The 16,063-nt window shown below is 36.2% G+C and overlaps 3 protein-coding genes across 5 annotated transcripts; all 3 read right to left on the bottom strand.

Annotated features, from left to right (window-relative positions):
- Positions 1-896: 896 nt before the first annotated feature.
- Positions 897-5,119, bottom strand: LOC111776328 (protein SULFUR DEFICIENCY-INDUCED 1). Of its 2 annotated transcripts, XM_087117870.1 has the most exons (4): positions 4,947-5,117; positions 3,916-4,128; positions 2,664-2,819; positions 897-1,467 (listed from the first exon to the last, which is right to left on the bottom strand). In XM_087117870.1, exons 1-4 carry the CDS (start codon positions 5,067-5,069, stop codon positions 1,057-1,059), a joined length of 903 nt encoding a protein of 300 aa, XP_086973996.1. In that variant the 5' UTR covers positions 5,070-5,117; the 3' UTR covers positions 897-1,056. The 2 variants fall into 2 exon arrangements, with proteins under 2 accessions (XP_086973996.1, XP_086973997.1); XM_087117871.1 differs by lacking the exon at positions 2,664-2,819 and having other exon boundaries at positions 4,947-5,119.
- Positions 5,120-7,038: 1,919 nt separating this feature from the next.
- Positions 7,039-12,266, bottom strand: LOC111811382 (uncharacterized). Of its 2 annotated transcripts, none has more exons than XM_023698194.2 (8): positions 11,958-12,266; positions 9,627-9,707; positions 9,460-9,548; positions 9,164-9,238; positions 8,964-9,067; positions 7,800-7,997; positions 7,654-7,716; positions 7,039-7,398 (listed from the first exon to the last, which is right to left on the bottom strand). In XM_023698194.2, exons 1-8 carry the CDS (start codon positions 12,078-12,080, stop codon positions 7,289-7,291), a joined length of 843 nt encoding a protein of 280 aa, XP_023553962.1. In that variant the 5' UTR covers positions 12,081-12,266; the 3' UTR covers positions 7,039-7,288. The 2 variants fall into 2 exon arrangements, with proteins under 2 accessions (XP_023553962.1, XP_023553965.1); XM_023698197.2 differs by lacking the exon at positions 11,958-12,266 and adding an exon at positions 11,359-11,427.
- An 809-nt stretch (positions 12,267-13,075) lies between these two features.
- LOC111811384 (uncharacterized) lies at positions 13,076-15,753 on the bottom strand. Its single transcript, XM_023698198.2, has 5 exons — positions 15,574-15,753; positions 15,404-15,473; positions 14,866-15,332; positions 13,359-13,605; positions 13,076-13,274 (listed from the first exon to the last, which is right to left on the bottom strand). The coding sequence occupies exons 1-5, from the start codon at positions 15,577-15,579 to the stop codon at positions 13,255-13,257; spliced, it is 810 nt and encodes a 269-aa protein (XP_023553966.2). The 5' UTR covers positions 15,580-15,753; the 3' UTR covers positions 13,076-13,254.
- Positions 15,754-16,063: the final 310 nt, after the last annotated feature.

Below are 16,063 nucleotides of genomic sequence, written 5' to 3'. Positions count from 1 at the left end.
GCCGTTATTTCTCTCTTGCTTGCTTATACAATGTCTCTTTCAAAAGTCTCTCTCTCCCCTTGTTTTCTAAAACCTTCTCTTAAAACCGAGGCCGAGGCTCGAGCATACGTCGCTTAGCCGTAGGCGACGCAAGAACGAATTGACTTAGCTCACTCGTCATTGGAAAGTGAGTGTCGTACAATCGCAAGTCCGCTGCCATCAAAAGTGCGATTGTGACACATAGCAAGGGCAAGTAGGGTGTCCTATTGTATATTTAAGTTGTCTGCAAAGAATTCTACCCATCCCTTAGTGGGAATTACGTTACAAAGCTGCTCAGGGTGCTCAATTCTCAAGTTGTGAGTCTTGAACGTGTAGTCAAAAGTGACTATGTTGAGCAAATGATGTACTTTGTTTGAGGGTTCCAGAGAAGGAGTCGAGCCTCAATTAAGGAGGGAGGAGGGTTGTTCAAGAGCTCCATAGGCCTCAAGAGAAGCTCTATGATATACTTTGTTCGATGGGAGGATTGTTGAGGGGATTGTTAGGAGAGGGTTTAGGGTTTGCCAAAAGGCACATGCTATTCCAAGGATGCAGAGTAAGGGAAAGCACGGTGCCCTATTGCATATTTAAGTCATCTGCAAAGGATTCTACCCATCACTCAGTGGGAATTACGTTACAAAGCAGTAGAGAATCCTTATAAGTTTATTTCACCTATAAAAACGTCGTCATCTCAATTGTGGTTGACAGTACGGGTCTTTTGGCATGCTCTTGGGATTGTCGTGTGAGCTCCACATTCGACCCGTCTTAAAATACGAAGGGAGTGGAGGGACATATAGGAAAAGAAAGAGAAATTATTCATCTAATACACAAAAAAAAAAAAAAAAAAAAACAAATATTTATTCCAACATCAATACTAAATGTACACAAAACATTTCCTTTTCAAATTTGCATTCAGCTCCTTCATTTTTCTTTATTTACAAAACCGAGACACATTATTCTAAATCCCAACACCAACCCCAATCTACATTAAAAAAAAAAAAAAAAAAAAAAAAAAAAAAAAAAAAAAAGTTAATTAATTAATTAATTACATGCTAATTGATCCCTAAATGAAGAAATTTCCTCAAAAACCGGAAGCCTCTTGGACCTAAATGGGCCTCGTTCATGGACTAATTGCTCAAGCCCATTAAGCAAATCGCCATCAATACTGAGGCCCAATAGTTCGATGGAATCGGGCAGCGATTGCCTTGACCTGATTTGGGTCAGCAAATCTCCTGCCCGTTTTTGGGCTTTGATCTGATCAGAGCCCGGAATTTTGCCTTGCTGGACTTGTTGGAGAACCGAAATGGCCTCATTAAGGCGGCCCTGTTTCATCAAACAAAGGCCCAAATTGCATGCTTTGTTGGCGTCTGGATCGATAATTTGGGCCTTTTTGTACACTGCCTCCGCCATCATGTAATTGGGCTTTTGCATGTAGGCCCACCCCAGATTTCCCTGTTCACAAATTCAGGCCCATTTGATAGGTCAGAAAATTGTAATTTACACTTTTTTTGGGGTATATTTTAGAAATGTTGAGAATTTAGTGTTTATTTGGGGCTATTTATAAAAATATTTCGATTTTGAAAAGTTTCAATAATACCCCTAAATAAAATAAATTAACAAAATACTTTTATAATTTTTTTAAAAAATCATTAATCATCTATTTCAAAAATATCTTCGAACTTTCAACATTTCATCAGTATTTTTAAACTTTTTTAAAATCTTTAAAAATACCCAGTTTAAAAGTTAAATAAAATGTTCTTACAGTTAGTATCACGTTTCAAAGAATACTTATGAATGGTAAAAATAGCATTAATACTAATTTTAAAGTTATTAGGTTGAAATTAAAAAAAGTTTAAGGGTATTAAGGTAAATTTGAAAGTTAAGTGTAATTTTGATATTTTTGAATTTTTAAAAATACCCCTAATTAAAATAAATTAAGAAAATACTCTAAAAACTTTTTTAAAATATTAAAAAATACCCGGTTTATTAGGTTGAAATTAAAAAAAAAAAAAAAAAAGTTTAAGGGGATTAAGTGTATTTTTGATATTTTTGAATTTTAAAGTTTCAATAATACCCCTAATTAAAATAATTAAGAAAATACTCTAAAACTTTTTTAAAATATTTAAAAATACCCGGTTTAAAAGTTAAATAAAATATTCTCCCCATTAGTATCACGTTTCAAAAAATATTTATGAATTTTAAAAAATAGTATTAATACTAATTTTAAAGTTATCACGTTGAAATAAAGAAAAAAAAAATTAAGGGTATTAATGTAAATTTGAAAGTTTAAGAGTAATTTTGATATTTTTGAATTTTTAAAATTTCAATAATACCCCTAATTAAAATAAATTAAGAAAATACTCTAAAACTTTTTTAAAATATTAAAAAATACCCAGTTTAAAAGTTAAATAAAATATTCTTACCATTATTATCACGTTTCAAAAAATATTTATGAATTTTAAAAAATAATAGCATTAATACTAATTTGAAAGTTATAAAGTTTAAGGGTATTAAAATTTAAAGTTAAAAAAGACGGTAATATCTTAACTGATTGAATTATTTGAGGTGAAGTTGAATTTTGTAATTATGGTTAATTTTGGGGTGAAATTGGAAGAAGATGAAAGGAAAGGGCAAAGAGAATTAATTACCAATAATCTAGAGGTTTCTTGTTTGACAGAAACCTGAAATTTCTTGCCATGAGAACGAGCTGTTCTTGTGGGCTTTCCATTAAAAGCTTCTCCTTCATATATCTTTCTTAGTTTTCTCTTCACCACCTCAATTTCTTCTTCTATTCTTCCACATTTCTATTCAACAAAATTAATTAATAAAAATCCTCGACTCTCGATAACGTCCATATTTCTACATTACGGGTGTTCAACTGATCCGAGAACCCGCCTAAAATGTTGGGTTTCCTCGAATTTTCCGAAAATCAAAAACTCAAGTCGGTTTATTATGGGTTCGCATTTTTTTGGTTCAGGTCAACCTGACTAACTCGAACCTCCAAACCCAAAACATAGGAATTCATGTCGGTTCAGGCATTAACATTTTTTTTGGTTTAGGTCAATTTGACTAACTTGGGCTACCTAACCCAAACCATAAACGTTGGGTTGGGTTATATTTTTGTCGGTTTGGGTTGGGTCGACTTTTTTGAAAAACCAAAACTCAGGTCGGTTCGCAAATTGACACTTTTTTGGTTCACGTCAATCTGACTAACTTGAACTATCTAACCCAAACCATAAACGTTGAGTTGGGTTAGATTTTTTTTTTCAGTTTGGATTTGGTCGAATTTTCATAAAACAAAAAACTCGGGACGGTTCGTGGGTTGACATTTTTTAGTTCAGGTCAACCCAACTAACTCAGACTATCAAACCCAAACCATAAACAATGAGTTGGGTTAGATTTTTTTTTTTTTTTTTTTCGAGTTTGGGTTGGGTCGAATTTTCATAAAACCAAAAACTCAGAGCCGTTCATGGGTTGACATTTTTTTAGTTCAGGTCAACCTGACTAACTCGGACTACCTATCCCGAACTAAACATTGGATTGAGTAAGATTTTTTTTTTTCTTTTTCAATTTGGGTTGGGTCGAATTTTCAAACGAAAAACTCAAGGCGGTTTGCGGGTTGTTTTAGTTCAGGTCAACCCGATTAACTCGGACTACCCAACCCAAACTATAAACATTGGGTTAAGTAAGATTTTTTTTTTCGGAAAACCAAAAACTTAGATATGTTCACAAGTCAACATTTTTTTGGTTCAGGTCCACCTGACCAACCCGAAAATAGGATTACAACTCATCCTTACCCTACTTCTAAGATTATTATGATAAATTAAGGTCTATTCGGGTTGGTCTGGTTACTAATTTAGCCAACGAATCTTATAGTTTAGAGATGGAATAGACACGAACCTTAAACAAATCGATAAGAACGTTATCGAGCGATTCTTGGGAGTGTTTGGAGCAGAGAAATCTGTAGGTTTTGAGGATATCAATGGCTTCTTCAGCTCTATCAACTTGCTTCATAACCACAGCCATGTCTTTTAGAGCACTTTCAACTCTGTCTCCTGCATTTATTGCTTCCCAAAATAATGAAATTGCACTCTCTGGATCCTTCTCTATCAACTGAACAAATTCACAAACAATAATCAAAAATTTTAAAAATAATTTATATTTAAATTATTAATTAATTTATTGTAATATTCTACAAAATAGTATCATAAATATTTAAATTTTGATATTTAAATATTACTCTTAAATTTATCTATTTATTTATTTTTAAATATTTAATTCAATTTTGTAACTCAATTTCATTACAAAAAAAAATTATATTCTAAATGGTTAAAAATTTATTTTTATTAGGATTGAAAAATAAATATTAACTAAAAATTATTATAAAATTTAAAAAATAAAATAAATATACGTGTCATCAAAATCTATATTTTAAAATTAATTAACAATAAATTTCGAGTACAACAATGAACCAAACCTATTTGAACCCAACCCAATCTAACCTAAATCATACGGGTTCGTTGAGTTCAACCAATGAACCAATTTATTTGTACCAACTTATTTGAACCCAACCCAATCTAACCTAAATCATACGGGTTGGGTTGAGTTGGGTTGATCAGGTTTTTCGAGTCATCGGATTTTTCTAACACCTCACTACTTTTCAGTGCAAAAGTTCAAATTTTGCACCCGACCCAGAAAAAAAAAAACTCCAATCTTTTGAATTTGAAAAATTTTGTTCGGAAGAGAAAAAAACTACATTACATCAAAACATGGGAGAACAGAGTACAAAACAACAAATTGAAATTGAGAGAGAGAGCTCGAGCTAACTCGAGCATAACTTTTACTAGGAATCTTAAAGGTCGACGGTTCGATTATTTTCGACCCGACAGCTACCGAACGAAACGAAAGCAAACAAAGAGATAGAGATTTACCTGAGCATATTTTGCTCTAACATAAGGAGTATCACCAGGTGGAACCTTATGAATGACATGAAAAAGTTCATCTTTTGAGCTCTTTTGCTCTCTCTCTCCTAATTTCTCTCTCTCTAAAGCCATTCTCTCTCCTCTTCTTCTTCTTCTTCTTCAAAGCTTTTATTCCTTTGGAAATGGAAAGCCCTTATAAAGCAAACGATGAAGACAACACCCAAAAGGGCTAAAAGGTCCCCTAAGCAATGAAGAAGGTCGCTCTTCCGTCTACATTCAACCAACCCTTTCTCTCTCTCTCTCTCTCATCCCGTGCCATGTCGATTGCGACGTCTTTTACGATTGAATCTCGATCGTCGATTTCTTGTAAACACACACCCTGTCGTAGATGTATGGATAAGAATTTTCTCGTGTTTTGTACTATGTCGATCTGTTTATCTATTGTTGTATTATTTTGTCTCGATGCTATTTTAATAATTGTTGGTTCAGTCTAACAATCCGCTACATTGTTCTTGTAAGAATAGACGGTCTCGTTCTTTTTTAGGGGAGTATACCAGTTGGGTTTGGAAATCTTTTGAATCAGTCTTAAAATTTGGGTTGATTGGGTTGGTGACCCGAGCAACCTGAATAGAGTTCACAACCCAACCCGATCGAACCCTTTATTTTTGGGTTGGGTTGTCGGATTGTTTCTTTTAAAAAAAATTATTTAAAAAATTCATACTTATCCACAATATATGTTATACGATAACTAAAATCTCATAAAACTCAAATATCAAACATTCACAAGTCACAACGTATCACTAACATTGGTTACAAACGTCAAATATTCTTAATTTTCATTAGAATTGAGTTATAACTCTATTTTCGGGTTGACCCGACAAATAAAATAAGTCAACTTGCAAACCGACCCAAATTTTTTTATTTTCAAAAAATTCAACCCAACTCAAATCAAAGAAGAAATCTAATCTAATCCATCTTTTATGGTTTAGGTTGGGTTGGTCGGATTTTCGGGTCGTGTTTGTATGAACACCTCTGTTGTTTCTTTGATGATATCTCGATACGTTCAATAACTTCACTTGTTTTATATTGGGTTGTTTAGCCGTGCGAAATTTTTTCTTCTCTTCAATTTCCTTCTGTGAACTATCAGCCACGTTGCTCAGGGATATTAACGTAAATACCAATTATCGAGAATTTCAATAATTATATTTCAAATTTACTTGTAATTATCGTCGTTGGTATAACTAGCGTTGCTTGTACGTATGAAATTTATTCGATCTTAAATAATCGAAATTAATATCCTCTAAAACTTGGTAGTAACATTAATGAAACTTTTAATTAGGGAAGAATTAATGAATATTTGTTCTTAAACAAAGTCTTGGAATGGATGAGAGAGAAAGACAACATAGTGAAAAGAAAACAAAATATCTTAAGAACAAATTTTGTCCCAAATTTGCATTTATTTATTTATTTATTTATTTATTCCTAGTAGTGACTGTACGGAATGAATATAGCCGTTATTACGGTCACATACATACATAGAAAATAATTGATTAATTAAGCCTCGAAAATTACGAATTTGTCCCCATTATAATTTTTAAGATGGTAAGAAAACAGTCCACCAACAAAGCTTTTTTGTTTTGTTTTTTTTTTTTCTTAATTTTTTTTTATAAACAAAATTCATATGCTAATTTTTATTTAAATTAAAGTTGTTTTAATATATATATTTATATATATAATAGTATCAGAGCCAGACATCGGATGATATGCTAGCCTTTTCACTGTTCCCCAGAGGGGCTAGACTACCATCCCCAAATGGGTAGACTACTGGTAAAGACGCTGGGCACTAAAAAGGATGGATTTGGGGGCAATCCCACATCAATTGGAAGAAGGAAAGAGTGCGAGCGAGGACGCTGGACCCCAAAGAGGGGTAGATTGTGATGTCCCACATTGGCTGGGGAAGAGAACAAACCACCGTGTATAAGGGTGTGCAAACCTTCCCCTAACAGACACGTTTTAAAGGGAAAGCCCGAAAGGGAAAGCCAAATAGTACAATATCTGCTAGCGGTGGATCTGAGTCATTACAAATAATATTATATATATATATATATATATATATATATATAGACTTTCTATTATTGGATAATAAGTTTAACATGAACAAAAACAACCTTGCGTACCACGTTATCAAAGGCAAAAAAGAAGAAATTACTGCTCAACAACGCTGTAAGAAGCGAAATTACCACGCTATTAAAAACAGTAAATTCTGATAAAAAGCATCTCACTGGCAAAGGCAAGGCATTTTAGCTCGAGAAAAGAGAACAGTGAAAATGAGTAACTTTTTTTTTTTTTAACTAAACCTGGTTTCTACTGCCACCATTGTCCCTTGTTTGTCCGTCTATCCGACCCCGACCCCGACCTCGACCGTAACCCCTCCCCACTCTGCCTCTATCATAGCCAGTTCCTGAAAGGAATGCGATTGATTCGAACAACTCAACCCATGATTATTTTCAACATGTTCAAGATTTAGCTTAGACCAAGAAATAGTTAAGAGGTGAAACTCGAAAACATTTGATCTCGTTTTCTTAAGAAATCCTATAAATACAGATCACATTCCAAGAGATTAAACAACTAGGTGGTACAGAACATCGACAAAATGCGCGAAATGACAGTTAGATTAGATTCTAAACGAGATAAGAAATTTGAGAACGAAACTTACCACGATATGTCCAACCTCGGCCTCGCCCACTGCCTCTACTCCAATTCGAGTACCCACTATTATCTATGTGTCAAAATCGAAACTAAAAATTAGGCCGTGCTCAAGATCTAGCATGATCGAAACTGAAAGAGGGAAAACTTATCTACCTTGATAGTTGCCTTGGTAGCCGCCAGGGCCACCACCTTGGTAGCCACCAGATCCACCTTGATAGTGGCCATATCCGCCTTGGTAATGGCCATATCCGCCCTGGTAGTTTCCATATCCCCCTTGGTAGTTTCCATATCCACCTCTGCCCCAACCACGCCCTCTCCCTCGACCTCGACCTCGGCTTTGACCATATGGATCTGCCAAATTTATAGAAAGGACCATAATCTAACAGTTAATAGTATGATCTCCACTAAAATTTATTTGTAGTTTTTCCAAACACATCAACTGTGACCTCCCCAATGAATTAGAATTAATTGGGTGCTACCTATCTCTGAGGGGAAAATATTTGTAGCTTGTGATTATCTTATGAAATTATGTTATTCTCGAGTAGCTTTTCAGGACAGCATATGCCTTCTTGAAAAGGTGAGGCACTAGAACTGCGACTAGTGTCACAATCACGCTTCTTCTAGACTTACGAAGTAATTGTGCAGCACTTACTCTCGCCCTTCAGTAAGTCAATTAGCTCTAAACTTGGATTGTCGCTGGCACAAATTGTCTATTTCGTAGCCTCTACCTCCTATTCTTGGAAAACAATTTTAATAAATGGGGTTAGAGAGAGTTTTGAAAAATATTTTAAAAAGCTTTTTTGAGAAGTAGATGTTATTCTCTAGCCAGCCATAAAGGACAACAACATTGATAGCATATAACCCGAATTGGAAGATTTAACAATTAGTCGTATACTACGCTAGAATGAAAGACATGCAATGAAAGCAAGGTAAAAGGTTTGGAATGGGCATGCACTCACAGAAAGCACGCAATGAACAAGCATAACCGTGACATATAACACCTGAGAAGGCTTTCAAAAACACTGATTAGGTGATTCCTTTCTTTTAGATTCCCAGTCAGTATCTCAAACCCACAGCTAACATCTAGTCTACCTTAACATCCCGAAGCCCCAATTCACTTGTAATAGAACACTTGGTTTCTTTACTAATTGGAATGATGTAACAAAATCCCAAGAATTCTTAATTTTCTTGATTCTGTTTTCAGGTATTTTATTTATGTTTTTGTGTTGCTGCACTATAAAATAGGGTCGAAGATATCACATTCTCTACATCTTCACGCTGTAACAGTATATTTTATTTTTCAGAAAAAAGGATCACCTTCGTTAACAGCATTGTAATAAGGACGAGACTGTCTGGGCTGTTGTTGCTGCTGCTGCTTATATTGTTGCTTTGGCTGCTCCACAAATTGTGGAGCTTGATACCTAGAAATAGTAACACTTTTCATCTCGAAACATTCGTAATAAGAAACTTGAGTGTAAAAACTGGAAAGCAGCTCAGATTAGACTTTCACATCTTACCCAGGAGAATCTTTATTTAGTTCTCGATTTGACAGGGTAATTGATATCATTGAGACGTGTCGAGTCATCTCCACACTGCATCATATGTCAGACGTTATTACTTAAATATCTGCAGAAGAGTATGCTAAAGCTACATGCCCACAGCAATAATAATAAGCAAATCTGCAATTGCAAACTAAAGAGTACCAATCCAAACAACGCTAAGTCGTGACTATGAGCATAAAGAAACCAACCAGCAGTAATTGCATAGGACTTCATCAGGCAATTAACAGAGATTTTTAGAGATTAAAACTTACGGTACAAGACCTTCTTCAATAGGCTCCCATACATCAATTATGCTTACTGAGCTGATGGAAGTTTCTTGATGCAATTGTGGAGTTCTCTTCTGTTTCAGAATGAAACTGGCATGTTAATTATAAAATAAGTTACACATGCACAGTTGCAGAATGTAAAGGACTCAAACCTTTAAAATTTCTGCAATGGAAACTGTTTTACTGATTGCCTGCCCCATGGCTTTCAACACTATCTCTCTAACACGTTTGTCCTATAAAAAGTGAAAACGTGATATATTAAACCAAAGTAGAATAGATTCATTCTCAGCCGACAGTAAGCACATGCTTAGAAACATGAATAAACAAGGGGGAAAAAACCTTTTTATTAGAGAGAGAGAGAGAGAGAATTTATAAATAGGCTATTAGGAACCACGATTTTCTAACATAAAAAATCCATTTTATACTAAACCGACACTCGAAAGCCATACCACTGGGAACTTTTTACCCTCTAACTCAAACTCAACATGCTTGATGGTGGACTTGGTCTTGCTGTCAAACACTATACAAAGCCTCTCTCATCACTCAAATCAGCATTCTCCTCTTCCTCTCTCTCCTGAAAAGGGAGGATGTTTGCCCTATCTCTCCCAAGCTCTCTTCCTCTCTTAATCGATTTAATGTTCTCTTGAGAAGTGGGCTGTCTCTCTCGTTTGTTTTAAGCAATTTTTTTTTATTGAAAATGATAGTTATCTGTTATGTTTCTATTTGTTTGAAAACCAAAAGTTGAAAGACTGGCTTGAATCTTTCTCTAAATTTGGTTTGCATAAATAGGCTTGGCACTAGCGGGTGTTAGCCCAGATGACAATCCCAGCCACTAGTTTGGTAATCCAATACACAAATGAATAGTTGATTTTTTTACCTTTTTTTATAAGAAACCAAGCTTTCATTATAGGGATATACAAGGGCGAACAAAAAACAAGCCCACAAACAATAGGGCACTCACACCCAATTATAGAAAGGGACTCCAATCGAAAAGAATAATGCTAAGTGGATAATTATGAAAAACCGTATTAAGAGAGACCCACAGGGAGACATTAAGCCTAATCGTAACCCAAAAGCTCTCCCCAAATCACTCCACTCCACGAAAAATTCTACTATTTCTCTCAAGTCTCAAGCCAAATGCCCAACAACAGAGCAAAAAATAAGAATGCCAAAGAACCCTTTCTTTTCATGACAAGGAGGATTCAAGAACACCTCCTCAAATATCAAACAACAACCTCGATTACGAGCAAGAAAAAGTCCAAGGGCCAAGTAAAGTAAATGGTCAAGTTCCTCACCCCGTCTTCTACAAATGACACACTATTGAGGCCACAACACCATGGAGGAAAGCCTTTGGATACAGTCTTCAGTATACACTCTCCCATGCAAAACTTTCCAGATAAAAAAAAAAAAGAATCCTAAAAAAACACAGTGGATCCTTGAAGGGGAGAAGGTATACAAAGAATCCTAAAAAAAGAACTCCTGCAAATGCCCTCAGAGGACTTCGAAAGCCAAGATCTGGAACTCATTCTCTCCAAACGAATGACTAGTTGAGCTATGCTCAAGTTAGCCAGCATGATTAGAAATAAGGAAATAATCGATCTACTAATTGAATAGATTACAAAAACTTGATCCCATGAATAACATCAATAATTATCTTCTTCAAAATAAAAAAATAGTACGAACAAGTTGAAAAAACCCGTGAGACAAGAATAAGGAAATGACAATTTGGCCATGATCATTGTATTAGCATAATGAATAGATCTGGTTGTACATTGTAAACCATAAACTCTAGTGCACTTGATTCTTTTTATAAGAAAGAGAAGTACGTAGCTGTATCTTGATGGTAAATTTATATATTAAAAAATGTGTACAAATAGTAGAAACCTGAGCCAAACATCACGTCAACATAATACAGAAACACCAAGCTCCACATGATCACTGCATTAGCGTAATTACTCGATCTGAGAATACAAGATAAACTATAAAAGATAAATTCAACCGTATCTTTATTCTTTTCATATGGTAAAGTGAAAAAATATCGATATAACTAGAATTCACGATAGGCTAGAAGAAAAAAACTACAAGGAATGTAGATAATCAACAGAACAGATTACATTTCATGAGCTATCGCATGTTAAGAAGTACCATAGCTCGTGCATTAAGCTTACAGACGCTTCCACATACAATGCATATACGGCAGAGTATCAGCCAGCGAGCAACTATTCCTCAAAATTCGCAGGTAGAAGAAACGAAATCAATATACCAGAAAATGTACCAAATCAATAAATGTCGGCTAACATTAAAAATAACCAAAACCAAGACAATCTTCTAATAGCGCCTTGACGTCATAAGATAGATTCATTGTTCAAAAAACAACAGACGCAACGTATAAACAGAAAGATTAAGACGAACACACCAAAAAGAAAAAATGAAATGAGATACAATAGCTGATGTAAACAATAACAAAAACAGTGAAATGATACCTGAAGTAGGGTAGAAGCATAAGTGATGTAGTTTCGAATAGCGCCTTGACTTGTGATGCGGATTTCATTTTCGTTTATCGGCGATTCAGGTTTAGGCTTCTCCACCTTCTGGTACCTATCCATGGAGGTTCTTCTGCAAGGCGGGAAGCGAAAGAGGGAAGAGGAAGACGAAGAAGAAGACAGAAACCCTAACGGGAAAGAGGAGAAAGCTTGACAGTGAAGTGTTTGAGAGTGTGACTCTGAGCTGAAGGAAAGAGGAAGGGGAAAGGAGACTAAAAGCCTAAAACCTCACTAACTTATATTACTCGACTTGTCTTTTACACTAAATACCAAATGGGTTTAATACTCACAATAATTAGTTGGTTGTCTGATTTTTTTTTTTTTTTTAATTATTTTTAAATTTTAAATATCAAATATTCCCGAGTCACACTACATCACTAACATCGTTTACAAAATTCAAATATTATTAATTTTTATAATAATCTTAAAAATAATGTAGGATGCCATTGAGCTGTAACCATGTTTTCGGCTTTGGTGGGGTTGACTTGAGTAAAAATGTCAACCCAGAAACTAAGTCGTAACCATGTTTCCGGTTTTGGTGGGGTTGACTTGAGTAAAAATGTCAACCCAAACCGAAATAAATCTAACCCAACCTAATCTTTATGTTTTGGGTTGGGTAGTGTCGAGCTCTCGATTTCATTTGAACATCCCTAATTTACCGTAAAAAGACCCTAACTAATAAGTCCAAAGTGGAAGCAAATCAAACCACGAGTTGATCAAGCCCTAGATCCGCCACGCCTAGTGGCGTACTAGCATTGAGCCTGTTGGTCGAAACTCTATCGAATCTTGATCTAGGTCAAGAATATAGTTGACTAGCTTAAAGCCTATTAGTTGAACCTCTCGGTGGAAAGAGTTTTTTTGTAGTACAACAATACACAAAGGGATGATTTGAACCTTTGACCTCTTAATTGAAAGTATGTTTTATATTTGTTCTTGAAAGAACCCGAAACAAGAAACTTGTCAAATCGAAAGATACTCATCCTAAGATGCCATTTTGAACTCGATATCGACCTGCAAAAACCTGAAAAAAAAACTCGGTTTTTCTAGAAGGGAACGTATTACACCAAAGACTTTGTTAGATGATGGTTTGAGCTACACTCAATGTTATTTCAGATACGTGTTTTACATAGCTATATGAAGCCTTTTTACATACAAAATCCTCTGGTTTTGCATAGAATCTACAGCTCTTATATTGCAGGCAGATCAAACAGTTGATGAAGCCATTACAGCTTCTCCTTCATAGCTCTAACACAACAACTGTTCATGGAAGGCATAGAAGGAAAGTGAAGTCAGTTCTTGATGTCTTTTGTTTTGTAAGAAAAATGGGGATTAGAATCTTACATTCAGAATCTGTAGTGATCCAGCTTCCTTTTCTTGGATAATAGCGATTCATTTCATGAATGGCCGTGGAATTCAGTGTAATGGAACAGTTTTTGAAGGACGACGCCCCCGAAACCGACGTGTAGGCTGAGGAAATGGAGGAGCAGCTTTCGGCTTCCCATCTGAAACTGATCTTGGGGGAGTCGTTACTCGCTCGATCATCGTCCAAGCTTGTATTAAGAGTTCCTCGGTTTCGCATTCGTGAAACCTGAAAAAGTTGGTATAATTTTAAGTCATTCATTCAGCGAATAATTGCATATTGTGTATAGCTTTAGGGCATGTTTGGAACGACTTTTCAAATGTTCGGTTCCATAAAATTCAGTGAATTTTAAGCCATTCACTCAGCAAGGTCCTAAGTTGATTGGTGTTGATACAATTTACATTCTAGGTTCCATAAGCCAAACTAATCCTTGGACTCTAAGGGGTACGTGAGATCCCATATCGGTTGGAGAGGAGAACGAAACATTTTTTATAAGAGTGTGGAAACCTCTCACTATCAGACACGTTTTAAAAACTTTGAGGGGAAGCCCGAAAAGGAAAGCCCAAAGAGGATAATGTCTGCTCATAGTAGCCTTGGGCCGTTACAAATGATATCAGAGCCAGACACCGGGCGATATGCTAACGAAGAGGTTGAGCCCCAAAGTAGGTAGACACGAGGCGGTGTGCCAGCACGAACGCTGCACCCCAAAGGAAGTGGATTAGGGGTCCCACATCGAATTGATTGATGTTCCATAAGCCAAACTAATCCTTAGACCCCAAGGGATGTGTGATATCCCACGTCGATTGAAGAGTAGAATGGAATATTTTTTTCCATAAGCCAAACTAATCCTTAGACCTCAAGGGATGTGTGAGATCTCACCTCAATTGAGAAGAAGAACGAAATATTTTTTATAAAGGTGTAGAAACTTCTTCTTAACATACGTGTTTTAAAAACTTTGAAGGGAAAGTCGAAAAAGGACAATATCTACTAGCAGTGGCCTTGGGCCGTTACAAATGGTATCAGAGCCAAACACCGAGCGATGTGCCAACAAAAAGGCTAAGCCCCAAAGGGGGTGGACACGAGGTAGTGTGCCATCACGAACGTTGGGCCCCGAAGGGGTAGATTAAGGGTCCCATATTGATTGGGGAAGGGAGTGTTAGCGGGGACGCTGGGCCTCGAGAGAGGTGGACACGAGGAAGTGTGCCAGCACCGAAGGAGGTGAATTGGAGGTCCCACATCGATTGGGGAAGGGAGTGTCAGCAAAGACACTGGGTCTCGAGGGAGGTGGATTGTGAGATCTCACATCAGATAGAGAGGAGAACAAAACATTTTTTTATAACCTAATAGAGGCGCTTTAAAAATCTTGAGAAGAAGTCCGAAACGGAAAGTCCAAATAAGACCGGAATACATGATTCAACCCAATAGACTAAGTAATAGAAATATTGATGTCTAACAAGGAAAAGGCAATTAAGAAGTAAAGAAAATCACCTTGCCAGTGATGAACTTCCCTCCTTTTTCTGATCTAGAAGCCATAGCCCATCTCAAAAGTTCCTTCACTCTTGATTTCCCTTTGGTTTTACTCTCCCCATTGGCCACAACTTTCTTTACACCCTTACTGCCGCATTGTTCTACAAGAGTGGCATCAGTTATCGGCAACACCTTGGTGCCGGCATGAACAGAACAAGAATCCACCTTTTGACCAATATCTTCTTTTTTCATCTTATGGATCCAATACTGGTGCATATTATCAAAGCCGCCCTGAGTCGTTCTAGGCCTCTTAATATTAATGGTACTATAAAAGCAGGACTTGGCAATATCCTTCCTACACAACAAAGCAAATGACTTCAATCTCTTTAGATCAAATCTCCTTCCTTCAAATCCCTTTGATCTTTGAGAGCCCCCACAATGATTAGAAACAGAAACCACTATCTCCTTTGATCTAGAACTTCCTTTATCTGGCAAAAAAAGGAATCAAAGTCACTCAGACATTTTATCAAACAGGTACTGTGCATTCTTTTTCTCTTACCGCAACTCGTTTCCTTCTTCTTTGTGGAATCCTTTTCATTAGTTTCCTTGAAAACCCATTGAAGAACTTGCTATAATTCATAAAAAAAACAGATACCCATCAAGATTTAACAGAAGAAAACACAAATTTTCTCAGAGACTTTCACGAACAAAGGTGTTTGAAAGGCTTACCTGCATGGCTAGAATTGGTAGGGCAAGGCTTGTTTAAAAGGGGCTGTGCACATGTCGAAGAAAAATGACAAAGTTTGGGTCAATGGGAAAGCGCTTAGAGAGATCTGTCTGGGCTGTCCCTTTGCTGAAGATTCCCTGTCTTCACTGTGAAAGGCCGAGAGAGTTTTGGAATGAGAATCTAAGGAAGATGCCATTTATAAAGATTGTTACCATGTGGTGGGAGTTGGGACAAATTTGGGACACGTGGCAGTTGTTTGGACCATACACTTGGATGGATATGGATCATTGATTTGGATTGGTCCCAAGAATATGGGGCAATGGCTTTTAAGTACACTATGATTCATATCTTTGGGAAAGAGTGAAAGTAAAAACTTGCGTTGGAGTGAGTTTAGGAGATGAAGAGATTTTTGTTGCAATGAAAACGACCCTTTGGCCCCTCGTTTTTTGAAGGGTTTAGAAGGAGAATGTTCTAGAATCTGTTTTTCGAACC

The sequence above is a fragment of the Cucurbita pepo genome, chromosome 15 (assembly GCF_057944985.1).
Source record: "Cucurbita pepo subsp. pepo isolate OVF chromosome 15, ASM5794498v1, whole genome shotgun sequence".
NCBI lineage: Eukaryota > Viridiplantae > Streptophyta > Magnoliopsida > Cucurbitales > Cucurbitaceae > Cucurbita > Cucurbita pepo.
Note: the sequence above shows the minus strand (reverse complement) of the source record. Positions and strands in the feature narration are given on the sequence as shown.

What these genes read in the sequence shown, in the direction of transcription:
- LOC111811384 (XM_023698198.2), bottom strand. An exon ending in GGAAGTTCATCACTGGCAAG is followed by an intron (nt 13,606 to 14,865) that starts GTGATTTTCTTT and finishes CAACTTTTTCAG; the next exon opens with GTTTCACGAATGCGAAACCG. An exon ending in GATCACTACAGATTCTGAAT is followed by an intron (nt 13,275 to 13,358) that starts GTAAGATTCTAA and finishes TTCCATGAACAG; the next exon opens with TTGTTGTGTTAGAGCTATGA.
- LOC111776328 (XM_087117870.1), bottom strand. Translation starts at nt 5,069, where the DNA reads ATGGCTTTAGAGAGAGAGAAATTAGGAGAGAGAGAGCAAAAGAGCTCA. An exon ending in TTAGAGCAAAATATGCTCAG is followed by an intron (nt 4,129 to 4,946) that starts GTAAATCTCTAT and finishes GAATTTGTTCAG; the next exon opens with TTGATAGAGAAGGATCCAGA. An exon ending in TTCTTATCGATTTGTTTAAG is followed by an intron (nt 2,820 to 3,915) that starts GTTCGTGTCTAT and finishes TTTGTTGAATAG; the next exon opens with AAATGTGGAAGAATAGAAGA.
- LOC111811382 (XM_023698194.2), bottom strand. Translation starts at nt 12,080, where the DNA reads ATGGATAGGTACCAGAAGGTGGAGAAGCCTAAACCTGAATCGCCGATA. An exon ending in ATTGAAGAAGGTCTTGTACC is followed by an intron (nt 9,239 to 9,459) that starts GTAAGTTTTAAT and finishes CATATGATGCAG; the next exon opens with TGTGGAGATGACTCGACACG. An exon ending in CTACCAAGGCAACTATCAAG is followed by an intron (nt 7,717 to 7,799) that starts GTAGATAAGTTT and finishes TTTGACACATAG; the next exon opens with ATAATAGTGGGTACTCGAAT.